Source organism: Columba livia, chromosome 23 (assembly GCF_036013475.1).
Source record: "Columba livia isolate bColLiv1 breed racing homer chromosome 23, bColLiv1.pat.W.v2, whole genome shotgun sequence".
NCBI lineage: Eukaryota > Metazoa > Chordata > Aves > Columbiformes > Columbidae > Columba > Columba livia.
The window spans coordinates 3,289,849-3,314,539 of record NC_088624.1 but is presented as its reverse complement, the minus strand read 5'-3'; the positions used below and the strand labels follow the sequence as shown (position 1 = coordinate 3,314,539).

At 47.5% G+C, this 24,691-nt stretch overlaps 1 protein-coding gene across 4 annotated transcripts; it reads left to right on the top strand.

The window, feature by feature from the left end:
- On the top strand, window positions 1–23,238 carry SPOP (speckle type BTB/POZ protein). Of its 4 annotated transcripts, none has more exons than XM_065039764.1 (11): window positions 1–221; window positions 3,080–3,153; window positions 10,503–10,645; window positions 10,985–11,106; window positions 12,522–12,673; window positions 12,767–12,894; window positions 16,377–16,554; window positions 17,141–17,196; window positions 17,619–17,741; window positions 21,114–21,256; window positions 21,982–23,238. In XM_065039764.1, exons 3-11 carry the CDS (start codon window positions 10,568–10,570, stop codon window positions 22,124–22,126), a joined length of 1,125 nt encoding a protein of 374 aa, XP_064895836.1. In that variant the 5' UTR covers window positions 1–221; window positions 3,080–3,153; window positions 10,503–10,567; the 3' UTR covers window positions 22,127–23,238. The 4 variants fall into 4 exon arrangements, with proteins under 4 accessions (XP_064895836.1, XP_064895837.1, XP_013224403.1 ...); XM_065039765.1 differs by lacking the exon at window positions 1–221 and adding an exon at window positions 468–618; XM_013368949.3 differs by lacking the exon at window positions 1–221 and adding an exon at window positions 505–751.
- The last annotated feature ends 1,453 nt before the right edge of the window (window positions 23,239–24,691 follow it).

Below are 24,691 nucleotides of genomic sequence, written 5' to 3'. Positions count from 1 at the left end.
AGGCAGTGTCGTTTCCCCCCCCCGCCCCGTTTGCCTCGGCGAGGTGTCTGTGAGGCAGCTCTGTGCCTGCCGGGCAGTGAGAGACCCGCGGGGACCGGCCCGCCCCCGCTGTGGTGGTGCGAGCGGCGCTGCGACGGGGGCAGGTCCTTGCCAAATAGCGAGCTACCGCGCCGGAGGGGACGGCGGGGCGCTCGGCGCATGCGCCATCCCGCTGCCACAACGTGAGCCGCAGGGCGGGGCGGCGGCGGGCGGGGCCGAGCGCGCACGCGCGCAGGAGCGGCGGGGGCGTGCTCGGCGGCGCCGGTGCACGCGCGGTGGCGGGGCTGGCGGCAGAGGGCGCGTGCGCGGGGGAGCGGGCGGTTGGGTCCAGTGCGAGGGAACGTGCGCATGCGCGGTCGCCCTCGGGCGGGCGGGGGGCTGGGGAGGCCGTGGCCGTCGCGCGGTGCGCGTGCGCGGGCGGGAGGGGAGCGCTGGGAACAGCCATATCCTGCTCGCTCGTCAGCGCGGCGCATGCGCAGAGCGCTGCTGCGGGGACCTGCGGAATAATGAGCCTGTGCCCGGGCTGGGGGGGGCCGGCCGGAGGAAGACATGCTGCCAAATAGTGATCCCCGGCGGCTGGTGCGCTCCTAGGGGGCCGGTGCGGGGCGGGGGGCAGACCCGGGGCGCCATTCCCACACACCTGCCCAGACAGCGCTGCCGGGCCTCGGCGCCGGGCCGCCTCCCGCGGCCGAGTCACTCGTGGGGCCGGGAGGTGAGAGCTGTGGGAAGGGGCAGGAGTTGGGAGAGGAAGCGGTGGCTCCGCGGGGCCTGAGGGAGGAGGGTGCGGGTGGGAAGAGTTGGGGACAGGCCTGGCCAGGGGGGTCCTGGCGATCCCCGGGGAGGGGGGAGCAGCTGAGGGAGGAAACACGAGTGGGAGGGAGGGAGGAAACGCGGGCTGGAGTGGGAAAGCTGAGGTGAGAGCAGCGTAGCCGAGCAGGGGCTGCCAGGCCGGGCCGGGGGCGCGTTCCTCGGGGCTGCCGGGCCGGCGCCGCTGCCCGGTCTGTGCTGCTGCCCGGCCGGCCCGGCCTGTGCTGGCGGCTGAAGGAAATGGTGCATCATCCTGCAGCACGGAGAGCGGAGAATTCCCCTTCACAGCTAAACACGTCGCTAATGCCGTTCGATAGCGAGGTGCTAGAGCTGCTACGAGCTCTATCCGGGTGGGCGATCGGTGGGATTGGAAAGGGAAAATGTTATTCCCGTAGTATTTGTTAAGCTGCCTGTGAAATGGAATTGTCTTTCTAGCAGGAGCTTGTAGAGGGGAGGAAAATATAGAATGTAGTGTTATTGGTTGTGGTTTTTCTGTAATTTGGCGTTTTAAAATGTGTTTACAGTTGTGATTGTAGAGCATCATCATGACGTAATGAAAAGGGACACTTCTTTGTGATTTGGTTTTTTCTTTGCCTTTGGGGTTCTAAGGGGTTATGTTTGGGGTGGCTTAATGTGAAGTCTGCAGAATTGCACTGTTATTTATGCTTTGTGTGGCAGAACTCTTTGGTTATAAAAACCCCTAAATTAGTTAAGTAAAACATGTAACTGGCTTCCTTCTTTTCAAGTGACATTTTCTAACTAGGTACCCAGAATGATTTGGTTTTGCTTGTTCTGTTGTGACCTGAAGAAAAAACAGATTTAGGGGTTTTTTAATGGTACTTTGTCAGGGATCTGTCTTGAGATTGAGACGACACGACAGCACAAGTGCATCGCAAGCTGTCATCCTGTCACTGGAGCAGCAGAGGACAGTAATACAAAACTGTACCTACCGTAGGATCCTAGAAACTGTTCTCAAATCTGATATCCTGATTTACTTGAGTATGGTTACCACTGTTATAAAAGTAATTGTGTTTCCTGCCCAACCCCTCCAGGATTTGCAGAGAGATCAGGGAGGGTGTCGAATGGAAGGGATTTTGGTTTGACAAAGGTCTCGGTGAGCAGCCCTGTCATTGATTGCACGGGTCACAGCGGAGCACTTAAAACCCCTATTTTTTTGTGTAGTTGATCTTACCGTTTGCTGATGTTTTAATGTGGAGAAGGTATGAGCACTGGCACTAGTACTGAGCTGACTAGACCTGGTAAATGTTAAAACCGACTCTGTTCACCAGAGTCTTCTCTTAGTGAATCCCCCTGAGCCAGCTCGGAGGTTTAGGGTTAATCTCGGAGCTGTGGCTGAGCCTCTAGAGGACCTGCCGTTTGTATGTGCTGTGAATGGAGTTTGTTTGCCCTGGGTGATTTCTCTGGATACCAATCCAGTTTACAATAAGAGGGACTTACCAGCTCTGTTCTTGGCGCACCCTGCCCAGCACTTTACTTGTGGGGCTTGTCATTCCACTGTCTGGGGACCTGTGAGCTTGAAATCATCTGCTTCATTTCTTCCTGAATGCTATTTCCTCAAATTTGTGCAGAAAACCAGGAAAGATACCTGTTTCTTTTACAATCAGAAGCTATTGCTGTGCTGTTGATTGTGTTAGTAGTTCCACGTTTGGGAATATCCACTGTTATTTTGTAAAATTCCTTCTCCCCAGCTTTGGCTCAATTTTCTGCACGACTGGACTATTATGTAAGATCTTGCTGTACTCCTCCAACCTCTGCTGGTGTTTCCTACTCAGCACAGAGAGGAAATACAATAAAAATGTGGTTTAAAAAAACAAAACAAAAAGGTCTTTATAGGGAGTGCTGCTTCTTGATTCTCAGATGATAAGCTGCCATTGCATTCTGTCTTGTACTTTGTACTAGGGAGAGCTCTTAAGTAAAGCACGTGTCCCAGGTTCTAGACAAGGCAGAGCAGGAAGCCAGCTCGAGATTAAAGTGTTCCTACCCCTGAGGAGGCAAAGCAGCTGCTGCTTTTCAGAAGCTGTATCTGTAAATGTAACACAAGTTGTTTTCTGGCTTTCACGTTGTTAAATATCCATTGCCAGTGTTTTGAAAGGAAGGAGTTGGGTGATTCTGGAAGTCTCTTCTTTGCTGATGTGCATAGCTGAAAATTCAAGAAAATACATAACATACATGAAATGTAATTTGTGATCTTTATTTTTTTTCCCCTCCACAGTTTTAGGACAGAAAAGATGCAGAACCACTGACTGTAGCAAATGCCTGGAAGACTTGGGAGTTCATTTCTATACTGTGAGTAACTCTGGTTGCAGGCAGGAGTTGCACTGCTGTGTTCTGTGAGGTGCAGCTGGTCTCACTCCATGGATTTTTAGACGTCTGTAGAGTTTATAAAGCCATGAACATGGGAGGGATTAAACAGTCTAACACTAAATTAATACCTGGAAGGATCTGTTTTGGCCATTGATAGAGCAGAAGCCAGTAGGAACCTGGTGACTTTAGATGCACTGACTACAGAATTAGTATTAAAATTTTCACATTGAGATCTCAGTTCAGCTTTTCTTAGCCTGTATTATAGGTTGTATTATATGACTGTGGACTTTAAAAATGGCTCTTGTTAGAAATCTAGCGTGTGTGTTGTGCATTTTAAATTGAGTGTGATGTCATGCTTGGGCTGTGAATCATATACAGTAATTTTGATGCTTTTAAAAAATTGATCCAACTTCTGATAACAGAAATAATTTTCCAGCAAAAAAGGATGCCCTGTGCACACCTTTTAGAGACTCGCATGCAGAAAAAGTCAGAATATTGATTTGAAATACACTAATTATGAAGCATTCTCAATATTTGGGATCTCACAGTTAAGCAAAATTGCCTGGGCAGAGAAGATGGTCTGTTATAACAAGGTCCTTCTAAACTTGTATTCAAAATGGTGTGTTGCCTTTGTATCTGAAGGCAAAGCTGAGCTTAGGGAAGCCGTGGGGCAGTCCTGGCTGGAACGAGACAGACAGATGGCTGCTCTGGGCTGGCGTTCCTGACCTTACCGACCTGCCTTGGAGCTGCGAAACCATTGAAAATAACACAGCTAAACCTTACTGACCTGCCTCTAGAACCGCAAAACCATTGAAAATAACACTGCTGGACTGGGGCCTTAATTTCCTCAGCTGCTCTTTCCTAGAAGTGTGCAGCCTCAACAAGTGGTGCTGAAAACCCTCATGTATCAGTTTGATTAATTTCTTAGAAGCACTTGTAGGTAGAAAATGAAATTCACAGAACAGTATTTTGCTGCTGCCGAGAGACAGGTGATTTTCTTGAGGTTTCCTGTTAGCTTGTGATTTTGTTGGTACTTGTTCCCGGACAGAAGAACAATGTGTCGTTGTAGGTGTGAGTCCAACAGGTTTGAAAGTCGTCGTCACGCGTCGTGTTCGGCTTTGCAGACCTCTGCTTTCTAGCAAGTAAGATTACAGTGAGATTTTATATAATTCCAATCAGGGAGTACAAGCACAACCGTGGCAGTAGGTTATATTCAGCTGGATCCTGGAAATGTTCTGCAACATCCTTGCTTTAGATTGGTGCCAGCTTGAACAAACCTGCATGTGTGATGGAAGTCCAGGTGTTACTCGGGGGTAATTGCTTGTAATTTCTGTGATTTAGAGTTTGTGCTTGGCTAGCAGGTAATTAATATTTGTCTTTAGATAATACTGACCCATAGCTTATTGAGTTTTACTATTGATGGGGAGAATAGCAGGAGGACTTTTTATCAGAACAGAAGGGCTAACGGGAAGAAAAAAAGACTCAACAAAGACTCATTTCTTCTTTGAGGCTGGACATGGTTTATGGAGCTGCCTTCGTGGTATAAAAAGGGAGATGAATGTAGGTATCTCCTCTGCTTCATAAAGATTCAATAAATGGCTTGTGCCAACAACAGCTTAGAAGGCATAATTAAAATGAAACGTCAGTCAGTCAGCTCTTTGTGTCCAAGATCCCTCCTTTGGGACTTTTTTCACCTTTAACACAAGTTACAACATTAATGGCAGAAGCAGTGGAAAGAATGCACCTTGCTGCCCTGCTTCTCTGTCGCTGATACAGACATGGAATAATGCCTCTGGACAAGGCTTTTCCTATTGACTACAAACATATGAAATATCAAATATCTAAGCTACCAAAATTTTTCTTTTTGTCTTATTAATTTGATAATCTTGGTCTTGAATGGTCAGGATATTCAAATACGGGTGTAGGCGAATGCTATAATTGTGTTATTTTCAGAGTGTGATTTATGGTAAGATGTGATTTTTTTGATGTTAATGTGAGTAAGGTTATTAAAGCTACACTAGCAAAGCCATTGCGCCTTATTGAAGTCAGGGTGAGATATTTTCTATAAAACTTGGCTGCTGATTTTTGAGGAGAATGTAGCTGATTTGGAAGTGGTTGGAATTTGATTCCCATCTCTTTCCCCTCATTATTCCTTCTCATGCTGGCGTGTGACAGAGTCCGAGAAGAGACAAAGCGATGTTGGAAATGAAGGACCTTCCTGTGTGTAACCCCAGGAGTGCTGGGGGTTGTGGGACAGGCTGTGAACAGGAGTCTCCTGCACGGGAGTTGCTGTTTGTTGTGTAGAAACAGGCTGCAGTGAGGGAGTTTCTGTGGGAGTGAGGCAAGCCACTGATTTCCTCTCTGCTAACACGGAGTGCTCCGGGAAGGAGCTGTTTGCATGGCTTTATCTTCTCATTTGGATGATGACTTACATGCTATGAAAGTGCAAATGTTTTGCTTTAAAAACAAAAAAATTGCTAAAATGGCAACGGAGTGACTTGACGACTGACAGGTCACAATTTCCCCTCCATGCACAGACCCAAGCTGTAAAATACTTTTTACGATTTGCCTGTGAGGCAGAATCTAAAATAAAGGAGTTCACGGGCAAGAGCAAACCCCTGCTTTTCAAAATGAGATCAGGTTTCTTATTGAAGACAGAAGTCTGCTCAGGCTGATCGTTCCTGGTGTGTTCAGATCACATATTTCCGTGTGAGAAGAGAGAAAAGAGCAGGCATGGGTTGGCAGGAGGAGGAGAAAAGGATAATGTGGAAAAAAGTAGTAAGAGATTTATTTCTTTTTAACATGCTTATGATCTGAACTAAAAAAATATGAGGCAGATTAACTTCTGAGCGAAAACAGTTTTGAAGATTTGAGCTTTAAGCATCTCAGGATGTGCCTCAAGAGGATTAAAGATGGAAGTAGAAAGAGTTAAAGAAGGGGCGAACATCTGGTGAAAACAGCAGTGGTGACCTGACAGTAACTATGAAATAAAACTAAGTTTTGTTTCAAGAATTTGATTACTCTTTCTATTTATTGGTGTGGATGTAATTCTAATATACTTGGGGTCATTTATAGTTAGGGTTGGATGTGGTTAAAGGGGATTCAGTTTTCTGCATCTGTTCACCACGGGCACGGAGCTGTCACAGAAGAATGTCAGAAATAGCAGTTAATGGCTGGAGAGCAGCGATGCTGAGCGCAGGGTTTGTTTCCAGCAGCAGGTTCTTTGGAGGCTGCTGGTTTGAGCTCTTTGCTGGTGGGTTTGGGGACATTGGAATCCTTCTTACAGTGCTGATGTTTCACTGATGATTGTCCCATCCCTTAATGCTTTCTTGCAAATTCAGATTTTTGTAGGTGACCAAGCCTTACCCCCCCACCCCCAGTTTTATAACTGGAGAATTGGTTTCGGGAAAAAAGTTAAAAGCATTCCAAGAATGGGAAAGAAACCCTTAGTTTTGGAATATTTCTCAAAGTGCCATTTTAGTTACTGAGTTCTAGTGGGCTGCCAATATTCCGTGCATTTTGAGATAACTCTGCTAGATATACAAGAACAGAAACTGTAACGCACACGCTTCAACCTAATTCACCAACCACTTCTTTTGGCATAAATTATTCTTGCCTGTAATTCAGGTAACAGTTAAGTCTGTATATATCCCATTCATCTTACTCCTTTATAGTTTTGTTTGGGGTTTTTTTGGTTCTTTTTTTTGGGTTTGTTTGGGGTTTTTTTAGGCGGCGATTGTAGCTTTTTGGTTTGGGTCACTTCCGTCTTGCGGAAGCGTTGATGTCTAATCTCAGTCTGTTTTATGGGTGCAGGTGGTTTCCTCCCTAGGTGCAGTCCCTTCTACACCAGCATGTCACAGTATCACAGTATGTTTGGGATTGGAAGGGACCTCAAAAGATCATCCAGTCCAATCCCCCTGCTGGAGCAGGAACGCCCAGGTGAGGTTACACAGGAACATGTCCAGGCGGGTTGGAATGTCTGCACAGAAGGAGACTCCACAACCCCCCTGGGCAGCCTGTTCCAGTGCTCTGTCACCCTCACTGAGAAGAAGTTTCTTCTCAAATTTAAGCGGAACCTCTTGTGTTCCAGTTTGATCCCATTACCCCTTGTCCTATCATTGTTTGCCACCGAGAAGAGCCTGGCTCCATCCTCATGGCACTCACCCTTTATATATTTATAAACATTAATGAGGTCCCCCCTTAGTCTCCTCTTCTCCAAACTAAAGAGCCCCAGCTCCCTCAGCCTTTCTTCATAAGGGAGATGCTCCACTCCCTTAATCATCTTCGTTGCCCTACGCTGGACCCTCTCCAGCAGTTCCCTGTCCTTCTGGAACTGAAGGGCCCAGAACTGGACACAATATTCCAGATGTGGTCTCACCAGGGTGGAGTAGAGGGGAAGGAGAACCTCTCTCGATCTACTAGCCACCCCCCTTCTAATACACCCCATGATGCCATTGGCCTTCCTGGCCACAAGGGCCCAGTGCTGGCTCATGGTCATCCTGTTGTCCACCAGGACCCCCAGGTCCCTTTCTCCTACACTGCTCTCTAATATGTAATTTCCCAACCTATACTGGAACCTGGGGTTGTTCCTGCCCAGATGCAGGGCTCTACACTTTCCCTTGTTAAATTTGTTAGGTTATAATGTCAATAATGGGGCAGCTCTCTGTAACCCCTGGACTTCCTTGTGCCCCACTTTGCGGGCAGGTTAGTGCCACTCGTGGCCGTGGGCACTGTGCCCACCTCGCTGGGACACCTTAGTTAGTGTGTACAGTACAATCTGAAAACTTACTAACGTAATTCAGCCCCTAGTCAGGTAGCATTGCATCCCACTTTGCTCTGCCGCTTAACTTGACCTTTTTTGTTTGGTCTTCTGTCTTTACGGCAGTGAATTCAGACTTTCATTGTCCTTTCCAGGGCTTTGAAGAATGCAGGAAGATAATGGGCTTTTCCTGTGCTTCCACATCTCAGCCCCTTGTTTTATGGCTCCAATTATCTTTGTCCTGCTCTTTTTTTTCCTCTCTGTGCTTTGTGCTGTTCTTGGATAGTCTTTGATACTGGTGTCCACAGAGCAGCCACCTCTGCTTTTGAAACGCTTAATTATAAATATACTTCTTTTAGAGACTTCTGTGAGTTATCTCTTGCTGAATAAAACTTACTGAAAATGAATATACTTGGAAATTTCTGGTGTAAAGTACTGGTTTCTTAAAAGGCAGTTGGTTTATCTTGAGAAGACGTACAAATTGACAGGCTGTTGAGCAAGAATCTAGTGGTTTTGAGGCTTCTAGAACAATTGACTGAGTTGAGATTCCTCACCTTTGTTGGGTCATTTGTGATGCTCACAGAATAGTTTTGCCAGTTGGTTCCTGCAGTGGATGATGGAGTTGGAGGTGTCTCGGTGGGGTGGGTCAGAGCACAGGGAGGGACGAGGGACGGTTCCAGCGGGCTCTCAGATAAAAGGTGTTCACAGTGTGAGGTTGTGAATGAGGTGAGAATTACTCTGAACTGTAATCTTAACGACGACCAGAGACTGTTTGTTATTTATATCCAAGGAAGTCAGAGACTTGCAGACTGTACAGGGACTCACAGGGGTCCCTAAGATATTTTGTATTTTGTTTCCTGTGACATGATATTTACGCCTGCACCTTCAGGTTCATTCCCTGCCTCTCCTAGCCAGAAAGAATCTGATATCCAAACCATTTACAGAATGTTTTCCTGGAAGCTCTGCCTGCAGCGCTCTTGAATTCACTGTGAGTGAAGAAGTGTGAACTGGTAAAGTATCGAGTGTTCATGAGCAAATAAACACGGAGGGTGCCCTGCTGGTTTCAGAACTTTACCTGCAGTGGGCTGTGGTTGTCACAACGCCATTGATGCTGGTTGGTGCCAGCAGAACAGCTCAGCGTGGCCGGTGCAGGAACACGCAGCGGTTTCTGCGGCAGCTCCCAGGGATCTATTTCACTGACCTTTCTGTGCGTCCCCGTTCCTGCAGCAAGTGTTTCCCTGCCGGGAACGTGTGCAGAGACAGTGATGGAATCACCTGTTTATTCCCAGTATGACTAAGGACCAGTGGTGTCATTTGATGACAGTATTTGATGGTCGATTGCTGCATTGAGCTGGGGGTATATTGGGAGTTTAACATCCTTTTTAAAACTGTATTTAACTGCCTCGCAAAGTAGCTGTAGAAAGCTTTGACTACTAGACTGAAAGTATTTTCCAAATAGTAGAAAATCTTCAAAATGTAGAACCTTTGTCCCCTTTGGGCCATGTTAAAAGCATAACGAATGACGCCCTGGCATGCAGCAATTCTATTTGCACTGTTGTCATAACTTGTATTACCACCTGCCTATCTAAGCCATCTGGGAGGAACAGATACAAGATATAAAAGTGACAGTTACTCAGAGGAGATGAAATAGCCCCGTGTATTGCAAGCTCATACATTTGTCTTGCCTTTAGAGGCTTTCAAAAGCTTCTTTGCATATGTGAGATGGAGGTAATATGTAGATACATCTTAAAATGCTGTTGAAATACAGAAAGCAGCTGTTAAAGTTTCCATTTTGCATCATAAGATTATCTATGGTGTTTGCTCCTTGGAGACCAGTGGAAGGAACAGGAATTTGGGATTAACTTCTGCCCCCCATCCAGGGTCCCTTCAGCTTCTCGGCATGTTCCAACAGGCTTGATGAATGTGCCATTGTAACAAAAAGCTGTTGTCTCTGGAACTAACTACAGTTTTAACAAAGGAAAAACATCGTGTCCCACTCTGTTTTATTTATTCCTTTTGCTTTCTTCTGGTCCAGCCTTTTCATCAGGCTCAGCCCCTTGGTGCTCCGTGTGCAGATGAGCGAAGGAACTCCGTTCTTTCCCTGGCCGCTTGTCCTCTCACCAGCCCTGTCCCTGTGCTATAAAACAGATCACTAGAACAACGTGGATTAAAAATAGCTGTGAACATAACAATGTGAGAGCCTGGGTGGGGTTGAGCAGGGCTGCTGTGCACCCCAGGGATGGAAAAGCTGGGACTAAACCCAGCACAAAGGCATCATTCCCGTGGGCAGGAGGTGTGGCTGCTGCTTTTGCTGCAATTTCAAGTTTCATCTGTCCCCAAAGACTTGTGACTGGAGAGAGTGAACCATGGTGTCCCAGGAGACAGTTCCATGGGCAGTTAGCCAGGTATTCAGAACTAGGATCTGCTAATTTGGGCTTAATTTGAATGACACAGAGTAGTTTAATTGAATTTCTTTGGAGGGACTGTGGCAATTTTAAGTTTCATAAAACCTGCAGCAAGTACCTGGAGTGCGTATTGATGCCCCTTTTTTTCTCTTTTTGGGGACTGGCAGGGTGAAGATCAATTATAAATTTCTTCTACTGAGTGGTGAAACTCCGTTTAATCTTCAAACTGGCGATGTCAAGGGTGCCGAGTCCTCCTCCTCCGGCAGAAATGTCGAGTGGACCTGTAGCAGAGAGCTGGTGCTACACCCAGGTGAGTCCACGCTGTGCTGAGCTGCTCCTGACCTAGTGCAATTATCACCTGTGGTTAGAAATGTATTCAAACCAAGTTGAGAGCGTGCGTTTCAGGCAACGTCGTGCTTGCCATCAACGAGCGTTCACCAAGGCAACCGCAGTGCTGTCGCTCTGGCCCGGCGCGGCTCCGGAGGAGCTGGAGGGCCCGGCTGGCTCTGCCACGCTCGCCCAAGTCGCTGTCTTGTGCTCGGGGTTCTTTGTCACTCAGTAAAACATAGAGGTTTTTAGTTTTTTGCCTTTAAGAGTGACAAGGTGAACAAGCGTGACCCTAACCTGCCCATTATCCTCTGTTTTTAAGATCAAAGTGGTGAAGTTTTCCTACATGTGGACCATAAACAACTTTAGTTTTTGCCGAGAAGAAATGGGTGAGGTCATCAAAAGCTCAACCTTTTCATCCGGCGCCAACGATAAACTCAAATGGTAAGAAGTGGAGCAGAGTGGTTCGCTCTGCTAGTACAACGGGGTGAAAGAATTTGGGCTTCTATAACAACGGAAATATATGAAGAAATCCTTGCACTGCATGCGGGTTCTTGCTTGCGTGGATGTCCAACCTGCGCACAGGGAGGAAGCGCTGTTGCTGCAGCACAGTGTTCAGACACAGAAAACAAACGTGAGGATCTGTCTGTTTGCAGTTCCTCCGATAATGGGAAACATCAAAAATAGCAGAAACCGTAGCTGGATGGGAGGCCGCATCCTGCCTGGAAGCAGAGCCGTGCTATGGAGGATTATTAATGGCTTCAGTTAGGTTTTTTTGGCTGATGTTTCTCATAACAAGTTCGTATAAGCCACCGGGAGTCCACAGCCAGCATATTCAAGCTCTGGTTCAGCCTCTCGCTTTTAGTTTGGTTGTTAAAAAGATCAGTTTTGCCTGCACTCTAAATCCTGAGTTCTCAAGTGATTTCCAGTAACTCAGAGCAGACTTTGAGAATGTGTATCTGCTGTGAGTTGTGTCTGACCTAGTAGATCCATGGACACCTGGCTCCTAATTTGATCCCTTGGTGGTGCTGTTAAATATTATAGCGTTTTTCTTTAAACCTCCTTAGTATAGGTTGCAGCAAATGACCGCTAAATAATTTAGTGCGTGTGCAATACACTTCGTGTTCCCTTCCTTTGGGTGGCAGACCTGTGCTTTCCTTCCACCGCTTTTTGTTATTAAATTACTTTAGGACCTTTGTTGCTCAGATCTCATCCTAATGTCCAGATCTTTTGTGTTTTGTCCGTGCATGTCTGAGCAGTTAGTCACTTGCCCCAGTTTTTGCCTCTTGTTAGAGTCTGTGTCAAGTTTCAGGTCATGGAAGAGCTTATTAGTTGGCCTCTTCCTGCACTTCTGCCTCTCCACCCAGGAGGAGTTCTCTCCTTTTGCCCTGGAATTATGGTTTTGAGGAATTACCAGCCTTCCAGAAATGCACTTTTCCTTTCAGTTGCTTCCCGTGGAATCATACCCACCGTTTCTCTGGATTTGCTGCAATTCCTCAAATCCATTGCCTCCATTCTACTAGTTCTTTCACTTTCCTTTTGTGCAAGTTGACATCTAGGGTGCTTTTCAATATTTAATCCATGCCCCCCTCCTCTTTTCCCTCGTGGTTTTCGAGTTGGTTTGCCCGTGGCTCCTGCCTGTGCGTTGTTCCCTGGCTCAATGCAGCGCAGGGCTGACGGTAACACACAGTTCCACCCTGTTTACCTCTCCGTTATTTCCTTATGGTTTAGCGGCTGTTAAACAGAACTTGTTTGCTGTACTTTTTATTGTGGAGATTCTACAATGCGCTTTCTTTGAAAGCTGTGAATGATCTGCCAGAAACCGTTCCTGACGTCTCGTTCCTGTGCCTGCTTCACAGGTGTTTACGTGTGAATCCCAAAGGCCTGGATGAAGAGAGTAAAGATTATTTATCCCTCTACCTGTTGCTGGTGAGCTGTCCAAAAAGTGAAGTTCGAGCAAAGTTCAAATTCTCCATCCTGAATGCTAAAGGAGAAGAAACAAAAGCAATGGGTGTGTACAAACCCTTTCTCTCTGATGGGGTCAGTTGTTTGTCTTTTGCTGTTTGATCAAGCCGGTGTTTAAAGCCCCGTGTCTTCCTTTCAGAGAGCCAGCGAGCGTATCGATTCGTGCAAGGCAAGGACTGGGGGTTCAAAAAATTTATTAGGAGAGACTTTCTTTTGGATGAGGCCAATGGACTTCTTCCAGATGACAAACTCACTCTGTTCTGCGAGGTAAGTCTGCCTGCGCAGCTGGAAGAGTAGCAGTTCCATTAACTCCAGGTAGATGTGACCTTATTTCTCATCCTTGCTTTTAAGGAGTCAGAGGGATCGGGAGAAACACGGGGTGTCGATGCGGCACGTGGTGTGTGCGTGCAGCTGGTGGCTCTTTCATTACTTTTCACTTGTGTTTATTTTTTGTTACTTTCTATTTGTCTTTTACCTGTGAGGATGGTAGGAATTAAGCATGTTTGATTATCATTTCACTTCTGGTTTAATATTATCGTCCATCTGTTTGTGCTCCTTAATTGGAAGCTCACTTGGGCTGATAACCAAGGCCTGCAGTGGAAGCTGGCCCGCCTGTAACCTGCCTACTGAATAAAGAAGAGATTTCCCTGTTTTCCTAAGTGTGTCTATACAGCCAACACAGATAAAAAATTAAGAAAAATGAATTTTATACTAACCACAATTTTCTGTTCATTGTGTTTGTATTTTCCCACAACTGCTTACAAAGTTATCATTAAGTTATCACTTAGTGCCATCATCTAGTCAACGGACTGGAGTTGGACCAAGGGTTGAACTTGATGATCTCTGAGGTGTTTTCCAACCCAGTCAATTCTGTGATTTCACTAATACTAATTTCAGACAAAGATAGAGTTATTTCTGAAACTAGCTAGCTAAGCTTAGAAACCTTAACGAGCAAATTTAAACTCTGTGATTTAGTACCTTCCGAGCTTCTGCTGTCTTATTGCCGTGGTCTTTTTACTGCAGAATGCCTCCTGTAGCTGTGACTTTTGCCAGGAGACAGGTGGAACGAGTTGTTCTTTCTTTGGATCTCCTGCAGTGGTTTTTGTGGGAGTCTTTTCTTTTGCTGTGTTTTCTTTCAGGAGTGAAAGAAGTGCTTTGGTCAGAGCTGTTCGACAGCTGGCTGGTTTGGTCGGGTTTTTTTGGTTTGTTTTTTTTAAGAAGCCATCTCCTAAAGGATGCGTATATTCGATCAGCGGCATAAATGACTCCTGTAATGAGGGAGCCCTTCCTTTAGCACTTCAGCAATGTGGAGAAGAGGGCAGTGTTGGGGATGACACCTCTAGGTCTCTTTCCTTCATGAGAAAAGAGCCAGAAAACGTACGATTGTGGAATGAGACTCAAGAATTAATGTCTGAGAAGGAAATTTGTGAGGTGCGATGCATATAAACCTGAGATCTGCCAGGAGTCTTGGCAACCGATGCTAATTCCAGTCAGTCCACTTGCTGCTGAATTAGTCCCTTCAAAAGCTTCAGCTCAGTGTCTTTGTGTGTTCTGGATGAAAACTTATTGCTGGCTTCACCTGCCTGTGATATCCCCTGTTTGTTCTGCAGTCCAGCGTGTTAGAAATCTGTGGTGATACCAGCGAGGAAGGGTTCGCTGTCTGGAAACGGCTTGGCGGGAGCTATCAACACCTTGGCTTGGGGTTTTCTGCTAGCTCTCATTTTATTTTCTTTTCCCTTCTCAGAGCTCCCAGTGAGTGTCTGTGCTGTGACCGGCCGTGCTATGAGCCGGAGCGTGTCCCCGCGGAGCTGCGCTCACAGCTGCACTTGGAGCAGCCGTGTTCTGGGGGCAGGAACCAAGGGGTCAGCAGCGCTGCTCTTGGGATCCTTGTTCCTGGAGGCCAGGCAGCTGCCCGGTGTTGCTGCGCCTTCTCATTGCTTTATTAGAGTTTAAAGGAAGAAGCTTTTTGCTCTCTGCTCGTGTCTGGTGTTGAACACAGATGATGTCTTGCTGGAAATGCCGTTAAGGCAGAGAATGATGTTCCCTGTCAGCATTTCACATCTGACCTCGTTTAGTTGTCAGTTTGGGGGTTTTTTTTGACCTCTGTTTTGCAGGTGGAACTGATTGTTCATATCCCAACTGCATTACTTTCTGCTGTTTAAATTATATCCCAACATCATAGGTAAATGTCATGCTGGTAAGTCTCCAAGAAGAGCAATGTTCCCAGCGTTGTGGTAGTAGCTCTGCTGAGCTGGGAGCACTGGTTCCCTGGCTAAGATGTTGAAAATAGCATGAGCAAAACCTCATCTACTTTGACCTCTGTGGCTGGTCACCGCTTGGAATCTGCTCCTGATGTAAAAGCCATACAATGTATTTTCATGGCAGTAACTGAGTTTCCTATATGAACAGGATTTATTTGTGGATTTGAGATGCGGTTGCCAGGTCTTTTTCTGCTGATCTGTAATCAGCATCTTGGAATTCCTTTTTAATGAATCTGAGTTTTCATCCATCCTTGAGTCCATGTTGCTGATCTAAATGTCAGAGGGCAACAAGATTTTGTAGCTGTCAAATGAGTGACGAGGAATATTAACTTTCTGGCGTTCTGGGTAATCATCAGTGTCCGTTGGCGAGCAGCGTCTGGTGTGTGTGCTGAGAGTTCACACAGCACCCGTCTGACCACCCGGCTTTCTCACGAGTGGGGAGACATGCTCTCAGGGGCGTTTTACCTCGGAAGATGCTTCTGTCACCTCTCTCACTTCATAATTTACTCCTCCTTTTACATAACTGTGAGACTTCCTTTTGCTGTCTGTTCTTCTTTGGCCATCGGTTATTAATAGAACTGAAATTAAACTTGGACTTGACAGCAAATCCAGGGAATAGGCTCACGTAGGCTTCCCTGTCAGTCAGCGTTGTCCTTTCTCCTTCGTTAGAGCAGGGTGCTGTTAGTCACTGGTGTTTTTAATTGTGTCTGCTGTAGAGGGGTGTGATTTACGGCGTGTTGAAGCTCACGGTTCAGTGCTGCCCGGGCTCCAAGCGGTTCCCTTGGTGTCATTGTTACCAGCCAGCGTGGCTGCGCAGGGCCCAGCCCTGGCTGCTCTGGAGCAGCCGAGCAGGGATCCACCTGCCTTCTGCATTTGCCTCCCGCAAATCTTCCTCATTACCTGACACAGAGCTGCTCTTTTATTACTTATTTTGTGGGGTTTTTTAAATTTAAGTTTATAATGTGATGGCAGCATTTAAACTGTGACACACTGCGAACCAGAAGCAGCGAGACGTGGCGTTCAGCCCATGCCCACCCGTGTGGATGCTTGGCTGTCAAAGCTCTCGGATACTTCATTTTCATCTGCACTGCTGTCTGTATTGCATTATTGATTGGGGCGGGTTTCAGAGTGGTGATAGAAGGAAAAAACTAGGTCAGGTATGATGTCTGTAAAGCCAAAAAATACGGTTCCACTTCCTCAGGAAATCACCTAATAAAGTTATGATTAAATTGCATAGTGCTGTTACTTTGGGGTTGAGAGGAAAATCTGGTGTGATGTGGAACACCCTGGAGGAGCAGAGAGCAGGGTTAGGGCAGGGGACAGAGGATGCTTCAGAAATGGAGACACTGTTAACAACACAGCAGTTCTGCTCGAGAGGTCTGGGGTTCGCTCTGCATTTCCCTTCAGCTGCCCCGCAAATAAAAACTCCCTGGATGGAGCTGACATTTCCAGTGTGTCTTTTTGAGCCCGTTTTCCTTTCCCCTGCAGGTGAGCGTGGTGCAGGACTCGGTCAACATCTCCGGCCAGAACACCATGAACATGGTGAAGGTGCCCGAGTGCCGCCTGGCAGACGAGCTGGGCGGGCTGTGGGAGAACTCGCGCTTCACCGACTGCTGCCTGTGCGTGGCGGGGCAGGAGTTCCAGGCACACAAAGCCATCCTGGCAGGTTGGTACCGCAGTGGGGCACGGGGGTTGGATTTACTATGTCTTTAAAGGAGGCTTCTGCCCTTCTTTTAACTGCAGAGCTGTAGTAAAAGACCGGGGGATTGGACTAGATGATCTTTTGAGGTCCCTTCCAATCCCAAACATACTGTGATACTGTCACTGTGATTTTGTGAACTGTTAGTCGGGAGAGAAGAAATATCTGCTCCATTTTAAGTTGCTTATCTCCTATGGTGAGGATGGTAGGGTGTTTTTTTTTGTGGCTGTGGTAATATATTCCTAAAGCATTTGTAAGAAGTTATGTTTCCAGAGGAGTACTTGTAAAGTCAAGAAACTTACCTTAACCACCCGTGTACTCTTCAGCATTGTTTGAGAGGACATAAGGAATTGTCCCACACCCAGTCTGAAACTCCGTCGGCCACATTATGTCACAACTGACACTCGTGTGGCAGTTACACTGAATTTGTCCTGCCTGCTGTAGCAGGATGGAGTAGCGGGTTGGCTGCTGAGGTGTTGGCAGGCTGCGCTTAGCATGTCCTGAAGCGTCCCAGGGCTCCTCTAACTCTGTTTTATTTTCCCCACTGCCATAGCGCGTTCTCCGGTTTTCAGCGCCATGTTTGAGCACGAGATGGAAGAGAGTAAAAAGGTAAGTTCTGAAGGAAGCAGAACTTGTCCAGCTGGGGTAGCAGCTCTCTAATCAGCTCTTAGCGTCACTGTCATATCACTGTCTCAGGTAGTGTTTGTGACTACTGTCACCTTTTAACTGTTTCTCTCACATTAGATGCAGGTCTCTGCTTCAGCTGCCCTGAAGGGAGGATGAAAGGGATCAAGGAGGCAATTGTTACCTTTGTTACTTTGGGGAAAGAGTCTGGGGTGGGACAGGGAGAAGTAGAGAATGTGAAATACAACTTAGAATCCTTCTTATTCCATCTACTTTCTTTTTTTTTTTGCAAATAGTAAACATTCTAAATAGTTTGTAGCAAACTTCTGAATACTGAAAGAGCTTTGGTAGAAGGAAGCCTTTAGCGTCTTGTCAGGATCTTAACAAGCTTCATTTTTCTGATACAGAATCGGGTTGAAATCAATGATGTGGAGCCTGAAGTTTTTAAGGAAATGATGTGCTTTATTTACACGGGGAAGGCACCAAATCTTGACAAAATGGCTGATGACTTGCTGGCAGCTGCTGACAAGGTACAGTTGGGATACCCGGGTGTTCAGAGGAGCAGGAATGACGTGTGTCTTGCTTCACGCGGAGCTCCTCGGGATCGCTGCAGCGAGCTGCTCGCATGGGCGCTGTGGCGGGGCAGTTTCTCTGAATTGGCTGTGGCGTATAGGTAAACCTGGATGTAACATAGATACGTATAGCTTTATAGATACATACCTTAACACAGAATTTCTGTCTTTACTGCTCATTCTTAAGCGTTTTCTTAAAATTTCAGCGGACATCTTTATTCACCATAATGTAGCGTAAGAGCTGTGGGAGAGAAGAAAATTTCAGGGTGGACCTGGTGATATTTTTTTTAGTGCAATTGTTACCCAATCTCCAAAGCAGCGTTCTGCCCTGGCAAACAGGGCCTGCGTCTCCTCTGGCCTGGCCAGGGTGGGCAGCTCCAGAGGCGCTCTGAGCGATGGACGGCGGAGAGCGGGGGGTCCTGTTGTTTATTCTCTTTTCGCAGTGGCAGTCCCTGCTGTCTGTGGAGAGGAGGACGCCCGCTCGCCGAGCCCTCGCTGGTTTTGCAGGGTCCTTCAGGGCCGGTGCGGCGGCCCCCGAGCGGCGGGCGCTGCTTGGCCTCGCCAGCCACCGCTGCTCCTTCCCTTTGCAGCCCCGGGACCCCAGAGAGCGGCCAGCGAGCCCCGCACCGCTGGGAATTCCTCATATATAACCACAGCTTGATTACCTTTTTTCTTTTTTTTATTTTTTTTTTCTCTTAAAAGTGAACTTAGTGCTGGTGCAAGATGCCAGTTTGACAGCACTGGAGACTAAAGTCCTGACTTTATCCACCGCGCAGGTTCAGCACGGGTAGCAGCAGTGCAAGATTCTCCACACTGCCCTGTGCCTCAGCCCTGACCCGGAGGGAGCACCTCTAGGGTGAGAGCGTAGTTCAGTCTCCGTGCTTCTTCAGCCCTCGGATCCTCTGGGGGTGCCACGGAGGGCGGTGGCGTTTAAGATGTGGATGCATGTAACCTTGTTCCACGCAAGCACCACACGACCATCCAGTTCCCTGTCACTGCAGACCTGGGCTCCATCAAAAACGCTGAGTTTTAGAGGTGAAATGCTCCATACGCCATTACGGGGCCACTGCAACTAGAATTAAAATGGGAGATAATGCAAGGAGATTTTTGGCCTGATTATAGTCATTGCCACATATTTTATTCAATATTTAAAGAGTATTGATTGAGAGCTCACATACCATCTTTAACTGAGACAAGTGTAAGTACGAAGCAGTACATTAAGGACAGGGTAGGCTTTAACTTTGAGTTTCCTGGCTTTTAATGTAGGGCTTTTTTTCCTTTTAAACTCATTGTGTGTCTTTTAAAAGCAAAAATAAAAAATCTTCCATGGAAGCGCATGAACCATCTAATATTTACTCAAGAGACTGAAACAGCTTCTTCTGAGTTCCTCCTGCCTCTTGGGGAAAATATGTAATTAGACCCAAAGCAAAGCAAAGCGTGTCTGCTCAGCCCAGGAGATGCTATTTCAGCCGCTTGGGTAAGTGTGCTGCTAGGTGGGGTGTTGCTTTAAATATAATTAATAAAGGGGGGAAGGGGAAATCTTGGTACCTGAGAGACCAGAATGGCTCCTTTTGCCCAACTATGTAATTAGAAGCTGAGCTATTTGTAGCGATAATCGAAATAAAAATCCTACATGCATGGAGGACAATATTCCATTTATAAAAGGAATAATTTTAGGCTTTGTTTGCTACATTTTGATCTAGTGACAGACAGTACTATAAAGTAATGGCTTGCCCCTTGAAACTGGCTTGGTTATTGATACAGATAAAGCAAGTAAGTGTGAGTTGCCTCCCCGGATGTTCTGGTGGGAGCAAACTGTCCTGGTCTTGAGCGCCATGCTCCAATTGAAGTCATTGTTGTCACCGAGTCTTCAGTGAAAACAGGGGTTTATAATTTATAATTATTAATGTAAATTAAATCAATAGGAGTATAAACTCAGTGGATGGTGATAGTGCTTCTCAGATGGCAAGTGCTCCCGTTGTGGCACCAACGAGCTCCTTACCAGGTCTCTGTTGAGGCTGACAGAGCAGCCCTCACAAATCTGGTGTGTTTGCCCAACGGGGCCTTACACACTGACCAACTCGGATACCGTGTCATCTCGTAGTTGTCCAAAAAGCCTTATAAACGATATGAAGATTGCTCTTGAAGATAAGAAAAAAATCAACAATCTTTTTTTTTTTTTTAAGAAATATCACTCAATTGGAAGTGATAATGCAGAGGACTGAACTGTGTTTAATCTTCAGGACAATTTCTGTAGTGCTAATGTTATTACTCCCATAAGAACTGCATTATAATTGACTGCTATCCTAACCCCATGAGATGGAATCACAGAACCTAGAATATTCCGAACTATCCCGTTTGGTTCGTGCAAAGAGCTGCAGACCCCGATCAGATCCCACGTACCCAGATTTCCAGAAGCATCTCGGTCTCACGGTTCCCAGCTGTGATATCCGTAAGCCTGAAATTTGGGGTCTGCCCGAGCCCACCGTGTTGCTTCTGAAGATCTGGGTGGTGTCTGCAGGTTTGGGTGCTGCCCGAAGTGCCACCAAGCGCAGGGTGACAGTTGTCAGACAGCTCTGTGCTGCCACACACGTCCCTGCAGCTCCTCAGGCTACCGGTGCGGCTCAGCCCCGCGCGTCTGACAGCGCTCAGGCAAGTGCACAGTGGATGGTAGAAACTCCAGATTGAGGAGGCAGAGTTAGAGGTTTTGCCAGAGCTACAGACATGCTGTGGTGTTCGGTTTCCAGCTGGAGAGCTGCAAGAAATCAGCAACATTTGTTTAACACTTTAGTATTAAACCAACAGCCTGTACTTGAGCAAGGCTGGTCTTGATGTGCAGGTCATGAATGGCAAAGGAGTTTAGTGAAAGCTGCCTGAACATCTCTGGAACCCTGTGGAGCGTTCCCTGTTAGACAGATCTTCCCACTGATTGCGGGTGATCCTGCCTGAGAGTGAGAATAAAAGTCTGGCTTTAGCGTTCTGTGCCTTGAAGTGAGTGAGACATTGTTCAGGTGACGTGAAGCTCTCATTTCCAAGCATGAGCACAGCGCCAGGCAGCCTGTCCCCGCAGGCCGGGACGAGTTCTGGTGGGTATGTCTCCTCTCCATTGCTTTTCCTCAGGGTGGGCGCATCACGATTCTTTTTTCGTTTGTTTGGTTTTTTGTTGCTGGTCACTACTCCTTTGAGTGCAGTTCAGATGCATATAGCAGAGCAGAGAGGCCTGTTCATGGCAGGGTGGTTTTACTGAAGAGTGGAGGAGCAGAGCGAGGCCTCGCGTCAGGCCCGGCGCGCCGTGTCCTGCCCCTGACTGCTCTGCTTTGTATTTTGCAGTACGCGCTGGAGCGCCTGAAGGTGATGTGCGAGGACGCGCTGTGCAGCAACCTGTCTGTGGAGAACGCAGCCGAGATCCTCATCCTGGCCGACCTGCACAGCGCCGACCAGCTCAAAACTCAGGCAGTCGACTTCATTAACTAGTGAGTTCTCTTGTTCCGGGATGCAACAAACCCAGAGGAAAGTGTTTATTAGCAACGGGGTTCACAGCCTGGGAGCCACCACAGGCAGGGCAGATCCTCCTCTTTGGTGTTTCTGGGTTCTCCCATTGTGATCCTTCACCAATCTGATATCCCGGGGGTGCCGTTGCACCAAGGGCAGGTCAGTCCTGCCCTGCTGTGGCCGTTCAGAGTGTACAGTGGTGTCTGTGAGCTGGGCTGGTCTCTTCCCAACACCCGAACAACTTGTAGGTAGTAGAATATCACGTAGTCGCTGATACTGCGGGACTATTGGCACGTTGTAATAGAACAGACTTTTCAGTATGTGTCAAATGACTACCAACTACTTTGATGTCTAGAAACATGCTTAGTAATATTGGTCCGTTTTTCTCAGTAATTCCTATATTGATGTAAACTACTTCTGTGCTGAGGAGCTGGGATGGATAACACGGAGTTCCTGCTGTCCTCCACCTGCCATCACGGAGGTTTAAGCTTTTCCCCCTGAGGCTGCAGCGCTGTGCTGTGTGCAGCCGTGCCAGCAGAGCCAACGCTTGCTGTCTTCACAGAGATCCCCAGCACGCATCCAGAGTGACCCTAAAACCATGCGCTAAAAACATCAGGTTTCTTGGGCGTGCGGAAAGAATCTATTTAGTTAACAATCCTTTCTGTCCCCAGTCGATAACTTCAGATCTGTTCTCTCTTACTTCTAGTCACGCTTCTGATGTCATGGAGACCTCGGGCTGGAAGTCGATGGTGGTTTCGCACCCGCACTTGGTGGCCGAGGCCTATCGCTCGCTGGCCTCGGCGCAGTGTCCCTTCCTGGGGCCCCCGCGGAAGCGACTGAAGCAATCCTAAAGCCCGGCTCGCGCCGCCCCGTGTTGTTCTGGAAGCAGCACCAGCCGTTGCTGCTGTGACCTTGACCACCAGGTAGACAGCGAAATCCGTGGAGCTTTTACTCTGTTGTTGGGGGGAAGAGACTGCTTCGTGACACCCAGACTTTTTCAAACAGCACCAAGTAACTTGGGGAGAGGGGGGAGGGTGGGCCTGGGGCTGTTCAACCTAACGAATCCCTGTCGCTGCATTGTCTGTGTGTTCCCTTCGACTTGGCCGAGTCAATAAAGGACTGGGTTCGGTTTAGGCACCGGCCCGAGTTGGGATAACCCAGCAGAGGTACTGGGGAAAACAACATCTCTGCGTCTGGCAGCACAGAACGAACCGTCAGATGCCTGGAGCAAGAGGACGTTTTAGCCTTGGGAAGCGTTGGAGGGTTAAAAAGAACTTCCAGCAAAGTTCTGGAGAGGAAGTACCTGATGGGAGCTCCAGTAGTATTTATATCAAAAAAAAAAAAAGAGAATTTAAGTCCTTCCAGCTGAGCTAAAAACTGGACGTTTGTGTAATTCCTTATTGCTATCCAGCAACAAGAAGATCAGTTTCTCTGTTAGTAGCACTTGTATGTTAATTGAAAAAAAAAAAAAGGGAGGAAAAAAGGAAGAAAAACCCCACGTTTTATCAAGTGACAGGTTGGAGTGCAAGGGGCCAGTGAGCGGCTGGAGGGTGTGAATAGACTGCAGGCAGCCCTTGGCAAGGCTGCTGGTTTGGAAAGGACTAGAAAATCCTTGGATCTGGAGCGTGCTGTCTGACAAGAACAACGGTTACTGTTTTTAGATATTGTGGGAAGTGTTTTTGGCATTTTTCCCTGCTTTATTTTCCCTCCTCCCCCTTTTTAAAAAACAAAAAACAACAAAAAAAAGAGAAATTTTATTGTTCATGAGCGCTGCGTCAGAAGTCCCTGTCCTGAGTTGCTAAATGATTCTTAACAACTGTTTGTACCTGACTTGCTGACTGTATAGAGCCAGTCCTGTTCCTTTCTATTAGTCACTCTTCTTACAGGGAAGAAGTTTCAAAATAGCTGGTAACTTTTTTTTTTTTTTTTCCTTTTTGAAAATATAAATAATTACTATTTTGTACTGTGTGGTATCTGTTGTCTTTCTTGTTTCATTTTTAAGACTTGCCAGTTTCAAACGGGCTCCCCGGAGGTCCCGTTTCAGTCCGCTGCCGCGTGCTGACAGCGATGTGCTGTTCTGGAGCTCAGCTGGGATTTATTAAGGGATGTCGCACACAGAGCTGCAGTGCAAACCTGGTTTATTGCTCCTAGCAGGTATTACCGGAATAGTGGAGAGCATGGTTTTAATGCCAGCTGCCCGCAGCGGGGCCCTGGGCTCCCCTTGCAGCTGGGCCTGTCTGCGGGGAGCAGGGACAGTCGGGATCTGGCACAGGAGGGTGCGGGCAGGGCTGGCAGCACAGCCCGTGTCCCTTTTGGGGTCATTAGCCCCAGATCTCCAGGGAGGGCAAGACTGGAACGCACCGTGATTGATCTGACCTTGGATGGTCCGTTGGGGCACGGAATGGCTTACAGAGGGTAACGCTGTTGTGTCTAGGAAATAGATGAGGTGTCTGTTGTCTCCAGTTTTTCATTCTGTCACCGTGCTGCCTCGCAGCCTCGTGTCCCTTGTGTGGAGGAGAATTCCGTTCACACGCTCGTGTTTAATCTGGCTGCTGGATGTGTTTATAGATGGGACTCTTGAGAGGGTCCCTGCCCCTTGTGTTCCTCACCAAGCTCTCACCACAAACACACAACCCTCCGCATAGCAATCCTTCCTTCTACGTGGTTCACCAATTCCCATATTACATCTATTGCTCAAACGCCGCTAATTCCTTTTATATTGGATTTAGCGTGCGTTTCCTTTTAGGTAAGCGAAGCATTTAGTCATAACGAGCTTCTCCCCCCTCCCCTGTCAGGACTCAAACCCAGCATTTCAGCTTCTAATTACGTACAGACATGAAAAGTTCATTGCCAGGTAATTGCAGGAGTTGTCTGCGTGGCACAGAGATGTCTAATTACGCTGCAGTAACCGCGTTGTTTATTGAAATATTCCACCTGCCCCAGCCGTTCATCCCTGTCCCGCTGGAGTGACCGACCGGAGCGTCCCTGCCTGGGGAGCACAGGCGCCTGGAGGAGGTGAACGTGTGTTCAGGCGCTGGTGCTCAGCGTTCCTGGGAGGTGTCACCGGAAAGCGCTGCGGGTCTGGCAGCTCCTTCCCCCAGGACGGGAGATCCCTGCAGGACAGTGATCTGTGCTGGGCTTGTCGTCCCAGCCCCTCCTGCGCAGCCGGAATGCGCTGTCGGATCTGCGAAGGAGGCGACTTGCTCACATCCTGCCAGTTGCAGGTGAATTAATGATTTATTTGTCAGCTTCACTTTTTTTTTTTGTTTGTTTTTTATTGTAAATGATAAGCTGAAGCCATCTGGTTGTAACAACATCAGAGCTAGAGCATACTGTTCATCAACCTCCCACTGCCACCCTCCCCAGATCTGAAATGTAATTCAAGTTAACTCGCAATCTGTGGCCTGTGCTGGTGC

What these genes read in the sequence shown, in the direction of transcription:
- SPOP (XM_065039764.1), top strand. Translation starts at nt 10,568, where the DNA reads ATGTCAAGGGTGCCGAGTCCTCCTCCTCCGGCAGAAATGTCGAGTGGA. An exon ending in GCCAACGATAAACTCAAATG is followed by an intron (nt 11,107 to 12,521) that starts GTAAGAAGTGGA and finishes CCTGCTTCACAG; the next exon opens with GTGTTTACGTGTGAATCCCA. An exon ending in AGAAGAAACAAAAGCAATGG is followed by an intron (nt 12,674 to 12,766) that starts GTGTGTACAAAC and finishes TCTTCCTTTCAG; the next exon opens with AGAGCCAGCGAGCGTATCGA.